This window comes from Aquarana catesbeiana, linkage group LG06, assembly GCF_042186555.1.
Source record: "Aquarana catesbeiana isolate 2022-GZ linkage group LG06, ASM4218655v1, whole genome shotgun sequence".
NCBI classification, from domain to species: Eukaryota; Metazoa; Chordata; class Amphibia; order Anura; family Ranidae; genus Aquarana; species Aquarana catesbeiana.
The window spans coordinates 271,652,877-271,666,540 of NC_133329.1; the positions used below are offsets into that span (position 1 = coordinate 271,652,877).

At 40.3% G+C, this 13,664-nt stretch overlaps 1 protein-coding gene across 4 annotated transcripts in view; it reads left to right on the plus strand.

Moving 5' to 3' along the window:
• Positions 1-13,664, plus strand: part of PARD3B (par-3 family cell polarity regulator beta) — a 2,266,259-nt gene that overhangs the window by 620,272 nt on the left and 1,632,323 nt on the right. For all 4 annotated transcript variants that reach the window (XM_073633364.1, XM_073633363.1, XM_073633365.1 and 1 more), the window contains exons 7-8: positions 10,882-11,007; positions 11,984-12,318. In XM_073633364.1, the coding sequence (XP_073489465.1) occupies positions 10,882-11,007; positions 11,984-12,318 (461 nt within the window). The remainder of the gene's footprint in view (positions 1-10,881; positions 11,008-11,983; positions 12,319-13,664) is intronic.

Sequence of the window (13,664 nt, forward strand, 5' to 3'; positions counted from 1 at the left end):
CCCTAACTGCCCTAACACACTGTCACAAACTGACACCATGCAGTAATCAGAAAAAAAAAACTGCTTGGTGTCAGTGTGACGGGGGGGTGATTGGGGGGTGATCGGGGGGTAAAGGGGGGTGTTTTGTGTGCCTGGCATGTTCTACTGTGTGTGTGTTTTACACTCACAGTGATGTCTTCTCTCCTCGGCGCTGGAACGGAAAATACCGAGCCGAGGAGAGATGACATAATTTTCTTTGCTGCTGTTTAGCATACAGCAGCATAGGAATTATTCGATTGGCCGGCTGCGATCGCGAGGGGGGGCCTCCCCCTCACCTCCGATTGCCGCTGGACAAAAGCCGACCGCCTCGGGCACCGGGGGGGGGGCGATCGGACCCCCCGCCCGCGGGAGGCAGATCACGTACAGGTACGTGATTCTGCCTGCCCGTGCCATTCTGCCGACGTATATCGTCGCGAGGCGGTCGGCAAGTGGTTACTTACAATTATAAAAAAAAATTAAAAAATCTTATTTGATCTTAAAGCTGAAGTTTAGGTATGCATATTTTTGCTTGGACCAATGTAAGTATTGTGACAGTGTGAAGCCCTGCCAGGAGAAGCCTATCTAGTGGACAGGAGTGGGCCCGTGCTGTGAGGCGCTGTAACTAAGGCTCGGTCCACACCTATGCAGTTTGCTTTTGAGCATTTCTGCGGTGTCTTTTGCTGGGCGTTTTGAATATTTGCACATAAAATTTTACCACAATTTGCGTTTTGCATTTTTTTCTATTAAGCCCTTAAGTCATTTTTTCAACTTTCCATCTATTAAATCCTCTGCCAGTAAATACCTTATTCAGCCCACTTCTTGTTTCTTGTCTAGTCATTAGCCTAGGCTTATGACATCATGCACAGCTCTCTCACTATTGTGAGAGTTTGCCAGGAAGGGAGTGGGGGTGGGTCATAAGAGGGCCAATGAGAGCTGCAGGGCTGCAGAGCTGGAGGTGTGTCTTTGTGTGAATCCGGGAAGTTAACAAGCAGCAGCTTTAGTTGCCCACAGTTATAATGGTTGTGGCCAGACTTAGTGGAGGGAGATTTCTGCAGAATATTTGGCAAGTACAGAATCAGTTTATATAAAATAATATGCAAAGTGTTCGGAGGGAATCTTCAGAATGGCAAATATGTTTTTGCTACAAATTATGTGAGCAGACTGCAGTTCCTCTTTAGGTATATTTAAAGCGGAGTTCCGCCTGCAAAAAAAAAAAAGTCAACATATACAAATACTGCAGCTGCTGACTTTTAAAATAAGGACACTTACCTGTCCAGGGCGCCCACGATGTTCTCACCCGAAGCCGACCTGTCCCTCGGCTCTGGGTGGAGGCACCGGCATCTTAAGTAAGGGAACCAGGAAGTGAAGCCTTGTGGCTTTACAGCCTGTTTCCCTACTGCGCATGCGTGAGTCACGCTGTGTGTCCTGACTGGTCCCTGCTGTCTTCTGGGACCTATGTGTCTCCCAGAAGACAGCGGAGGGGACGGACATGGAGTAGATCACTGCGCATACTGCGGCAATCTTTCGCCGGAAGTTACATAGTAGGTGAAGTTGAAAAAAGACACAAGTCCATCAAGTCCAACCTATGTGTGATTATGTGTCAGTATTACATTGCATATCCCTGTATGTTGTGGTCATTCAGGTGCTTATCTAATAGTTTCTTGAAGCTATCGATGCTCCCCGCTGAGACCAGACCCTTTATTAGCTTTGTTGCCCTTCTTTGTACTCGCTCCATTTCCAGTACATCCTTCCTGAGGACTGGTGCCCAGAACTGGACAGCATACTCTAGGTGCGGCTGGACGAGAGTCTTGTAGAGTGGAAGAATTATCGTTTTATTTCTGGAGTTGATCCCCTTTTTAATGCATGCCAATATTCTGTTTGCTTTGTTAGCAGCAGCTTGGCATTGTATGCCATTGCTGAGCCTATCATCTACTAGGACCCCCAGGTCCTTTTCCATCCTAGTTTCCCCCAGAGGTTCTCCCCCCAGTGTATTGATTGCTTTCATTTTTTTGCCACCCAAATGCATTATTTTACATTTTTCTACATTGACCCTAATTTGCCATGTAGTTGCCCACCCCATTAATTTGTTCAGATCTTTTTGCAAGGTTTCCACATCCTGCGGAGAAGTTATTGCCCTGCTTAGCTTAGTATCGTCTGCAAATACAGAGATTGAACTGTTTATCCCATCCTCCAGGTCGTTTATGAACAAATTAAATAGGTTTGGTCCCAGCACAGAAACCTGGGGAACCCCACTACTCACCCCTGACCATTCCGAGTACTCCCCATTTATTACCACCCTCTGAACTCGCCCTTGTAGCCAGTTTTCAATCCATGTACTCACCCTATGGTCCATGCCAACGGACCTTATTTTGTACAGTAAAGGTTTATGGGGAACTGTGTCAAATGCTTTTGCAAAATCCAGATACACCACGTCTACGGGCCTTCCTTTATATAGATGGCAACTCACCTCCTCATAGAAAGTTAGTAGATTGGTTTGGCAAGAACAATTCTTCATGAATCCATGCTGATTACTGCTAATGATACCGTTCTCATTACTAAAATCTTGTATATAGTCCCTTATCATCCCCTCCAAGAGTTTACATACTATTGATGTTAGGCTAACTGGTCTGTAATTCCCAGGGATGTATTTTGGGCCCTTTTTAAATATCAGTGCTACATTGGCTTTTTTCCAATCAGCTGGTACCATTCCAGTCAGTAGACTGTCTGCAAAACTTAGGAACAACGGTCTGGCAATCACTTGACTGAGTTCCCTAAGTACCCTTGGATGCAAGCCATCTGGTCCCGGTGATTTATTAATGTTAAGTTTCTCAAGTCTAATTTTAATTCTGTCCTCTGTTAACCATGGAGGTGCTTCCTGTGTTGTGTCATGAGGATAAACACTGCAGTTTTGGTTACTGAAGCCCCCCCGATTCACTCGTGAAGATTGAGGAGAAGAATAAATTCAATACCTTCGCCACCTCCCCATCCTTTGTAACCAGATATCCTTCCTCATTCTTTATGGGGCCAATATGGTCTGTCCTCCCTTTTTTACTGTTTACATACTTAAAGAATTTCTTGAGATTTTTTTTGCTCTCCTCTGCTATGTGTCTTTCATGTTCTATCTTAGCCGTCCTAATTGCACCCTTACATTTCTTGTTGCATTCTTTATAAAGTCTAAATGCTGAGGATGATCCCTCAACCTTGTATTTTTTGAAGGCCTTCTCCTTTGCTTTTATATGCATTTTTACATTGGAGTTAAGCCATCCAGGACTTTTGTTTGCTGTTTTAAATTTATTACCCAATGGGATACATTGGCTAATGACCTTATTTAATATGCTCTTAAAGCCATCCCATCTCTCCTCCGTATTCTTTGTTCCTAATATTTTATCCCAATTTATGCCTTTTAGCAAGGTTTGTAGTTTAGGGAAGTTGGCTCTTTTGAAATTCAGTGTCTTTGTATTCCCTTTATGTTGCCTATTTGTGTGATTTATACTGAAACTAATTGACCTGTGATCGCTGTTACCTAAATTGCCACGTATTTCCACATCCGTGATCAGGTCTGTATTGTTGGTAATCAGTAGATCCAGTAATGTTTTATTTCTAGTTGGTGCGTCTACCATCTGACCCATAAAATTGTCCTGCAAGACATTAAGGAACTGGCGAGCCGTAAATGAATGCCCGGTTCCCTCCGCCCAGTCTATGTCTGGATAATTAAAATCCCCCATTATGATAACACTTCCCATCCTTGCTGCTAATCCAAATTGTGATAGGAGATCTGTCTCCACTTCCTCCCTCAGGTTAGGGGGCCTATAGCATACTCCCAGTATTATTTTCCCCTTAGCTTCATCCCTTTGGAGCTCTACCCATAAGGATTCCACCTCCTCCCTAGCTCCCTCAGTGATGTAATCTCTCACATTCACTTGTACATTATTCTTGATATATAGGCATACCCCTCCCCCCTTTTTACCATCTCTATTCTTGTGGTAAAGGGTATACCCTTGAATGTTTGCCAGTAATTCATGAGAGCTGTTGAACCAGGTCTCTGAAATTCCCACAAAATCCAAATCCCCCTCGTACAACAGTATCTCTAGTTCACCCATCTTGTCCGCCATGCTCCTAGCATTGGTGAACATGCCACATAGTTTAAACCGGTAGCATATTGTCCTCGTATTGGGTGTTTCGAGATTGCAACTAAGACTTGCTACTATACTTACCTTGTGTTTTTGTGCTTTGGTCAACCTACCACTAATGCCTCCAATACTACCCTCGGGAATATCTTCCACGCTGACTATCTCTAGCTCTGGACCCTCCCCCCCATCGCCTAGTTTAAAAACCCCTCTAACTTTTTGGCCACCTTCATTCCCAGCAGATCGGCACCCTCCTCATTTAGGTGCAGTCTGTCCCTTCTATAGTACCAGTTATCGACTGAGAAGTCGGCCCAGTCCTCCAGGAACCCAAACCCCTCCTTACTACACCAGCTCTTCAGCCACTTGTTTACTTCCCTTATGTGTATTGGACAGGTATCTGCTTCCCCCCTCCCCCCTGAAAGGTCCCAAATGTGACACCGGAGGAGGGAGGAACCGGAAAGTGGAAGATCCATTTTTGGGTGGAACTCCGCTTTCATAATTAACTTATGGATCTTAACATAAATTGCCATAAGGAATTCTGAAATAGCATTGCAATATATATATATTAAGAAATTAGGCATTAAAAACCATGGCTAATATGGAAAAAGAAAAAGAAAAGAAAAAAAAAAAAAAAGAAGAAGAAAAAATGACAACATGGGCCTTTTGACAAGATGTCCGATACTATATAAAGAGATAGGGGTTTTAAGGTCAGGTGGTAGAATTCTAGGATTGCCAAATTTGTTGGGCAGATTAAAAAACACAAAACACAAATTGTACCAAAAACACACTACATGCTTTTCTGCAACTTCTCCATTTGAAGTCTATTGAACCAAAAACGCAAAAAAAACCCACTGTTTTGCACTTAAAAAAAAGTCCCTGTCCCTTTCCAAAAACGCTGCAGCTTTAAAAAAGCATAAATGTGAACGTGTCCTATAGGAAACCTTGTTGAATGGACTGTAGTGCGTTTCTGCAAAAAGCATTAAAAACACAAAGGTGTGAACCGAGCCTAAGGCTCAATGTGCTTGAAGAATTTGGGATACCAGAGATGAGAGCAGTGGTGCTGCTGCTAAAGAGAGCCAGTAACTTAGTATTTTTCATTACCTGTTTGCTTTTAATGCCTGCTTGTATTGATCCAAGCTGAACTAATATACTGTAATTATGCAAAAATATGCATAACTAAACTTAAGCTATAACCACTTGCTTACTGGGCACGTATACCCTCTTCCTGCCCAGGCCAGTTTTCAGCTTTCAGCATGCTCACACTTTGAATGACAATTGTGTGGTCATGCAACATTGTACCCATATGACATTTTTTCACACAAATAGATCTTTTTTTTTTTGGTAGTAATTAATTACCTCTGGGTTTTTTATTTTTTGCTAAACAAACAAAAAAAGACCAAACATTTTGTAAAAAAAAAAAAAAAAAAAAAAAAAGTTTTTTTATACATTGTTACAACGTTGTTCAATCAAGTATATATTTTTTTCCTTCACTGTTGCGCTGATAAGGTGGCACTGATGGGCACTGATAGGCTGCACTGATGGGCACAGATAGGTGGCACTGATGGGCACATAGGTTGCACTAGTGGGCACTGATGAGGAGGCACTGGTGGGCACTGATTAGGAGGCACTAATGAGGCTGCACTGATGAATGACACTGATGGGTACTGATAGGTGGCACAGAGAGGTGGCACTGATAAGAGGCACTGATGGGCCCATCCCACTGTCACAGGGAGGGGGACCTGGGAGTGTCTGCAGGAGCATGTTACATGTTCGACCCTAAAACGGGGCAGAACACGTAACATGTTCTCAAAGATCAACGTATCCTTTAAAAATGTTCTACATCATACTTTACTGTTGAAGCGTCATGTTCCTCTTAAACCATTTTTTACTCCATGTTTCCTACCATATATACTAACTACAGCAGGTAAAATAAATATTGAACACGTCACCATTTTTCTAGGTAAATGTATTTCTAAAGGTGCTATTGACATGACATTATCACCATATGTTGCCAACAACCCATGGAATCCATACATACAAAGAAACCAAAATAAATAAGTTCAGAAATTAAATTATGTGTAATAAAATGGAATGACACAGGCAAAAAAGTACTGAACACATGAAGAAAGGGAGGTGCAAAAAAGCATGGAAAGCCACAAAATCAACTGAAATCCATTAGTAATATGAAAGCAATCCTGCCCCTTGTCAGCGCAAATTATTATCAGCTGGTTTAGCCTATGGCCTATAAAAAGGTGTCACACAAGAAATATCTCAAGATGGGTAAAAGCAGAGAGCTCTCTCAAGACCTTTGCAACCTTATTGTAGCAAAACATACTGATGACATTGGTTATAGAAAGATTTCTAAACTTCTGAATGTTCCAGTGAGCACTGTTGGGGCCATGATCCAGAATTGGAAAGAACATAATTTCACCAAAAACTGGCCACGACCAGATGCTCCTCACAAGATTTCTGACAGAGGAGTGAAAAGAATTATCAGTGTCCAAGAGCCAATGACCACTTGTGAAGAGCTTCAGAAAGACCTGAAATTAGCAGGTACAATTGTTTCAAAGAAAACAATTAATGCACTCAACTGCCATGGCCTGTATGCACGCTCACCATGCAAGACTCCATTGCTGAAGAAAAAGCATGTTGAAGCTCATTTAAAGTTTGCTGCACACTATTTAGGCAAGCCTGTGAAATACTAGGAGAATATAGTCTGGTCAGGTGAGACCAAAATTGAACTCTTTGGATGCCATAATACACACCATGTTTGAAGGTCAAATTGCACCCAAAAAACACCATACCAACAAGTTTGGAGGTAGGAACATCATGGTGTGGGGCTGTTTTTCATCATATGGTACTGGCAAACTTATTATCGTTGAAGGAAGGATGAATGGAAACATTTACCAAGACATTCCTGATAAAAATTTGCTGCTATCTAACAGGATGATGAAGATGAAACAAGGATGGATATTTAAGCAAGACAATGATCCCAAACACAAAGCCAAGTAAACTCTTATATGATTTCAAAGAAAGATAATAAAGCTGTTAGAATGACCCAGCCAATTACATGCCATGACTTGACTTGAATCCAATAGATTTTGGAAAGATAGAAAGATCACAGTTCATAGAAGAGGCCCACAAAACCTTCAAGATTTAAAGACTGTGTGGAAAAATGGGCCAAAATCACACCCGAGCAATGCATGTGACTAGTTTCTCCATACAGGAGGCATCTTGAAGCTGTCATTACCGACAAAGGATTTTATACAAAGCATTAAATACATGTCAGCATGTTTAATACTTTTTCCCTGTGTCATTCCATTTCATTACATATAACTTAATTTCTGAACTTATTTGCTTTTGGTTTCTTTGTATGTATGGATTGCAAGGGTTTTTACCGACATGAAAACTTTAGAACATTTAGAAAAAATATTTACTTTTAAAAATGGTGACATTATGTAATGTAATTTACTTTTAAAAATGGTTCAATATATATATACATATACATACATACATACAGTGGGGACGGAAAGTATTCAGACCCCCTTAAATTTTTCACTCTTTCTTTGCTAAAATCATTTAAGTTCATTTTTTCCTCATTAATGTACACACAGCACCCCATATTGACAGAAAAACACAGAATTGTTGACATTTTTGCAGATTTATTAACCACTTCAATACCAGGCACTTAGACACCTTCCCGCCCAGGCCAATTTTCAGCTTTCAGCGCTGTTGAAATTTGAATGACAATTGCGCAGTCATACAACACTGTACCCAAACAAATTTTGTATCATTTTGTTCCCACAAATAAAGCTTTATTTTAGTGGTATTTGATCACCTTTGCGTTTTTTATTTTTTGCGCAACAAATAAAAAAAGACCAAAAATTTTGAAAAAAAAACAAGTTTTTCTTTGTTTCTGTTAAAATTTTTTGTAAATAAGTACGTTTTCTTCTTCAATGATGGGCACTGATATGGCTGCACTGACAGGCACTGATACAACAGCACTGATGGACACTGATGAGGTAGCACCAATGAGGTGGCACTGATGGGCACTGATAAGTAGCACTGGTATGCGGCACTGATGGGCACTCATAGGTGGCACCGATGGGCACTCATAGGTGGCACTGATGGGCACTCGTAGGTGGCATTGATTGGTTCTTATGGGCGGCACTGATGGTTACTTATTGGTGGCACTGATGGGCACTGATAGGTGTGCACTGATGGGCATAGATGGGCACTGACAGGTGGCACAGATGGGCTCTGACAGGTGGCACTAATAACACTGATTGGTGGCACTGATAAAACTGGTAGCATTGCTGGGCAGAACTGAAACATAATGGTGCCAATCAGTGCCCATTTGTGGGCACTGATTGGCACAGATTGGGCACATGTGGATGGCCATGGGGTACATGCCCCTTCCCTGGTGGTCCTAGTGGTGATCCCTGGTGGTCCAATGTAGTGATCTGAGGGGGGGCTGCGCTGAAAAGCAATCAGCGCAGACCCCCCCTGTCAGGAGAGCTGCCGATCGGCTCTCCTCTACTCATATCTGTCAGACGCGAGTGAGGAAAAGCCGATCAACAGCTCTTCCTATTGACATCATGATCAGTCGTGATTGGACACGGCTGATCACGTGGTAAAGAGCCTCCACCGGATATATATATATATATACATACATGAACAGGGGTGTCCCACCCCTTGCAGCTATAGCTACAGCTTTAGCTTTAACAGCTTTAACACTTCCGGGAAGGCTGTCCACAAGGTTTAGGAGTGTGTCTATGGGAATGTTTGACCATTCCTCCAGAAGCACATTAGTCCAAAATGTCTTATGCTGACACCTTAGGAGTTTCCTTCACTTGGAATAAGGGACCAAGCCCAACCCCTGAAAAACAACCCCGCACCATAATCTCCCCTCCACCAAATGATTTGGACCAGTGCACAAAGAAAGGTCCATAATGACTTGGATGAGCAAGTTTGGGGTGGAGGAACTTGACTGGCCTGCACGGATTCCTGACCTCAACCCAATAGAACACTTTTAGGATGAATTAGAGCGGAGAAAGGCAGGTGTCCCAATACTTTTGATCATATAGTGTATATATAGAAACTTTTTTTTCCCAGATATTACTCTTTCTCATAGCACTTATTATTAGCATGTACATTATTTGTGAATTTTATTTCCCAGAATTCTTGTATCACAACTGACATTTCTGTTAAGTCTAATTTTCTATATGTGTAAGCCACCAATTTATTTTGTGTATTCCTTAATGCTTCATCTGACTCTCCATTAGAAGATGGTATTTTATTATTGGTGATATTTCCCCATGATTCATGAAACACAAAATTATTTTCAAGTAGACAAATTATCTACTTAGGCAGCATACCATGTAATGCATTGATAACTTCTAATGGCTTATTTTCTTTTTCCATTCCTTGCAGTAAGTGCTTTGGTAGACAAGGCATAGTCAAAACATTTTTTACTTGCCTCAGAATTTCAAGTTAACCTATGTTTTTTCACCAGTAGTTAACCTTACACAGACTCAGTGATAATCATTTCTATAACATAGGGCATAATTGGAAGCTTTTCACGTCAAAAAGGACATCATGTGTAAACGACTTAATATTGTCTCTCCGACCCACTGATCCATACGTATACTTATACTGTTCAAATAAATGTTATGGGCTGGCTTACATTGTCTGTGCAAATGACAGGCAGTCAGTGTGTTCTTTGGTGAAATAACCTGAAATGACATGAAAATATAATGGTGGAAGTTTGCTAGGAAATTAACTGTAGGCTTTGTGCACTCAAAGAAAAATTAAAATCTAAAATATAAGTTGATTCTACATAAAATAAGTTAATGCAGCTGCTTGTGTGCACTAGGGTATGTTTACTATTCCTACTCATTCTTAAACAAGTTCATTATCTCATAGTATAAAATATGAGAAAAAGCTAAGTGTGTGTGTGTGTGTGGCGGGGTTTACAATGGTAATTCTGCTATTCTCTAAAGGAGACTCACTGGACGCCTACATGCTTTGACAACTAATGGTAGATTCCTGCTTCTGACTTCCTCCCTGCAGTACATTCTGCCTCTTCTTCCTTTCCTAAGTATGGCGGGTGAAACCATTGAGCTGCAATCTTGAGGTAGAGACCATTGTAGTTGAAGAAACGTTGAAGGGATTTCCATGCAAAATATCCTGTGAAGAAAATGGAGCTTGTACTATGTGGTTTAGACTCAGAAAAAAGACACAAATGTTTCTAATTTCCAGCAATAAATAATACAGGAGAAGCAACTATACACTCCAAACACAAACTATCTTTATATAGGTGTTATAAAGTGGTGATCAGTTCTTCTATATAACTTGTCTTGTTGTCTACATTTATTTAAAGTGTATGACAAATATATATATATATATATATATATATATATATATATATATATATATATATATTCTATCTGTCTATATCTATCTATCTATCTATATATATATATATATATATCTATATATATATATATATATATATAGATATATATATATATATATAGATATCTATATATATATATATATATATATATATATATATATATATATTCTATTCGAGATATATATTCATATAAAAAGTATGTAACTGCTTCAGAAAAAAAAAAAAAAAATGTGGAATTCATGTTTCCATCCATATATTCATATGTATAACTCTCATAGTATTAACAGATACATAACCTACTCTCACTTTGCCGTTTAGTGCTTTGGGACTGTACATTCGTGGAATTGAAGAGAACAGCAGGACTAAACAAGAGGACCTTTTCCGAGAAAATGAATGCATTGTGAAAATTAACAGTGTGGAACTTGCTGATAGGTCTTTTACACAGTAAGTATTATACTGTGGAAAGTGTTCAGTGGCATTGTGTCATAGGTTTAAAAATAACTTTCAAAGGTATGGCTGTTTTTTATTCTTTGTGCTTTTTTTGTATCTTGGTTTAGTTCTTGCACATGAGTTTTGCTATTCAGACGCCACATTCACGGCTTACAAACAAAACTCCAAACAAAACACAAAATGCAGAAATACAAGTGTTCCATGTTACCTTTTAACTTGGTATACTGTATGCATTGCATGGTATAGAGGAATGCAAAGACTTATAAGTTAGGGAGACAAAACAACCTCTCAACAATTGAATAGCCCAACATGGGGGCGGGCTAAATTCTACAGGCCATGACTCCCTGAAAATAAAGAAAAGGGACATTTTTAGGGACAGTGGAGTACATTTTAGTTTGGTTTTGAAGTGCACATTTTGGTTTAGGGTGTGAAAGAAGCCATTAAATCAAAATGGAACACTCATCCCTGAACAGGGGTGGGGGGGCCTTTGTTACCAGCTGTATAATGCAGTTTTAACTCTCTACCCCAACAATTTGACATTTCACACTTTCAGCCATGTAAACCGAGGAACTAACCCCTATGCAGGCTTTCTGACACCCACATTGGCGTAATGTAACTATGACAGGATGGAGCCACAACTTCTAAATCTTCAATCCTGCTCTTGTACGTTTAACATTTACACATTCCACAATGATTGCATTGAGGTGTCCCAAGGTGTGATTATACATGCTGGGGTATCTTCCTGACACTCTAGGAAATGAAGTGGTGGATTGGTAAGTGGCCAAATGTTTTTCAACATTACAGAACAAGTCAAGTTGAATATAACTTCCTACTGCTAGATCTACTATGGATGGGCCTGGTTAAATGAGAACCTTTGTGTACATTATAAAATTTCTCCCTCCCATTTTTATTTTTCAGGAATATACTGGGTGTTATGTTCATTAAGTTCTTTAATCTTCTTGTATCTTAGGGCACAAGATATCTTCAGACAAGCAATGAAACATCCCAGTGTGTTAGTGGAAGTTGTGCCATCCCATAATCGTGAACTTTATGAGAAAGCTGCCATAACTTGCCTACCACTTTTAGAAGATGAAGATGACGACGTTCCTAATATAAAACCACCTCCTCCACCTACCCATACAAAGCAAACTGGGAAGATCAGTGACCACATAAATGGTTTCGATTCTGCACTGTCACTACAGGCTTCGGTAAGCCCAGATCCAACACGTGGTAGTTCATACACCTCACCTCTGGGCTTCGGAATTAAGAAAACTGCCAAGATTTTAAGGATTGATCTAAAAAAGGGTAACTGTACTTTTTTTTTTTTTGTGTTGTGCCTTAAATAAGCACTACGTGTGTGTGTATATACAACCCTTAGCTTGGAAAAAGAGGGCCTGATTTCTGCATAGTCAACGTAAGGTGTGGCCTATGGCAGCATACAGCCATTCCAGAAATGCTCATTGTTCTGAATTTGCTTGGGCAATTTGCATTTTGGATTTCAAAGCATTCTTTATGGTGATCATGGACTGTGAGTGGGCAGTCCCCACATTGGGAAGTCCTCATATAATTAGAGGTGGGGTTTGGGTTAGCCATTCTGGTATATGGGCAGGACCACCCAGTTTTTATCACAGACTTTGTGAACTGTGGGTGGGATTACCTGTATCCTGGGGACCAAGACTAAAATTTTGGTAAGTATGCTATCCACAATGTTACTGACTGGTTATGTATGCGTTCTCCCACTCTGGGTCAGCATATTTAGAACAAATTCGCTAGCAGAATAGGGGGACAATTCGCCCTGTTCTTCTAGGCATAATAATGTAAAGTAAACTCTATAATAACCTCTCAGACACCTTGTGCAACTTGTTAGCTTAATATTAATGTTGACTGGGTTAGTTGGAGGTGAAGCAAGACAGTCAACCTAGGGTGGTAGGAAGTATAAATCTTTCCCTATGGTCAAGATCTCAACAACCACTTAGATAATTGTAAATCAAAATGTTATACCTGCACAAGGGCTTGACAAATTATGGTTTCCAGATCATTATATTATATATTGTATACATGATTCCAGAGATGTGTTCTCAAGAAAGTTTGCTTATTTATATAGGATTGTTTGAAATACCATGGTAATGGAAGTTAAAACCTCAAGACCACTTTGTGTCCCATATATACTGTATATCCCCCCTACCTGCCTGGGATTAAAGTGTTACTAAACCCACAACAGTAAAATCAATCTGTATATGTAGTAAAGCATGCTTGTTATACTCACTGTGAAATTTAAGGGGTTAATCCTCTGCATTGTGTAAAAAAAAAAGGATGCATGATCCTGTATGCACAGATCCATCTTCTTCCACTGACTCCAAAACATGTCCAGGTAAGACTGAGCCTTGGGAGTCAGGCTGCACATGCTCAATTTAGTGTGTATTGCTAGAAAGGTTTTATTTTTCTTGGGAGTGCATGTGATCAGCACAGGGCCAATCAGCACTGTCGAGACAGAGGGTCAGGAGCCCTGCAGCCTCATAGAACAGCTCAGTGTAGTATGAAAACTCCTCCTACAAGCTTCACCAGGAACTGATAGAAATCACAAGACTGCTATATACTGCTGACATGAAAAGGTATTTAGCTGTTTATATTTACTAAAATAATTGCATTTC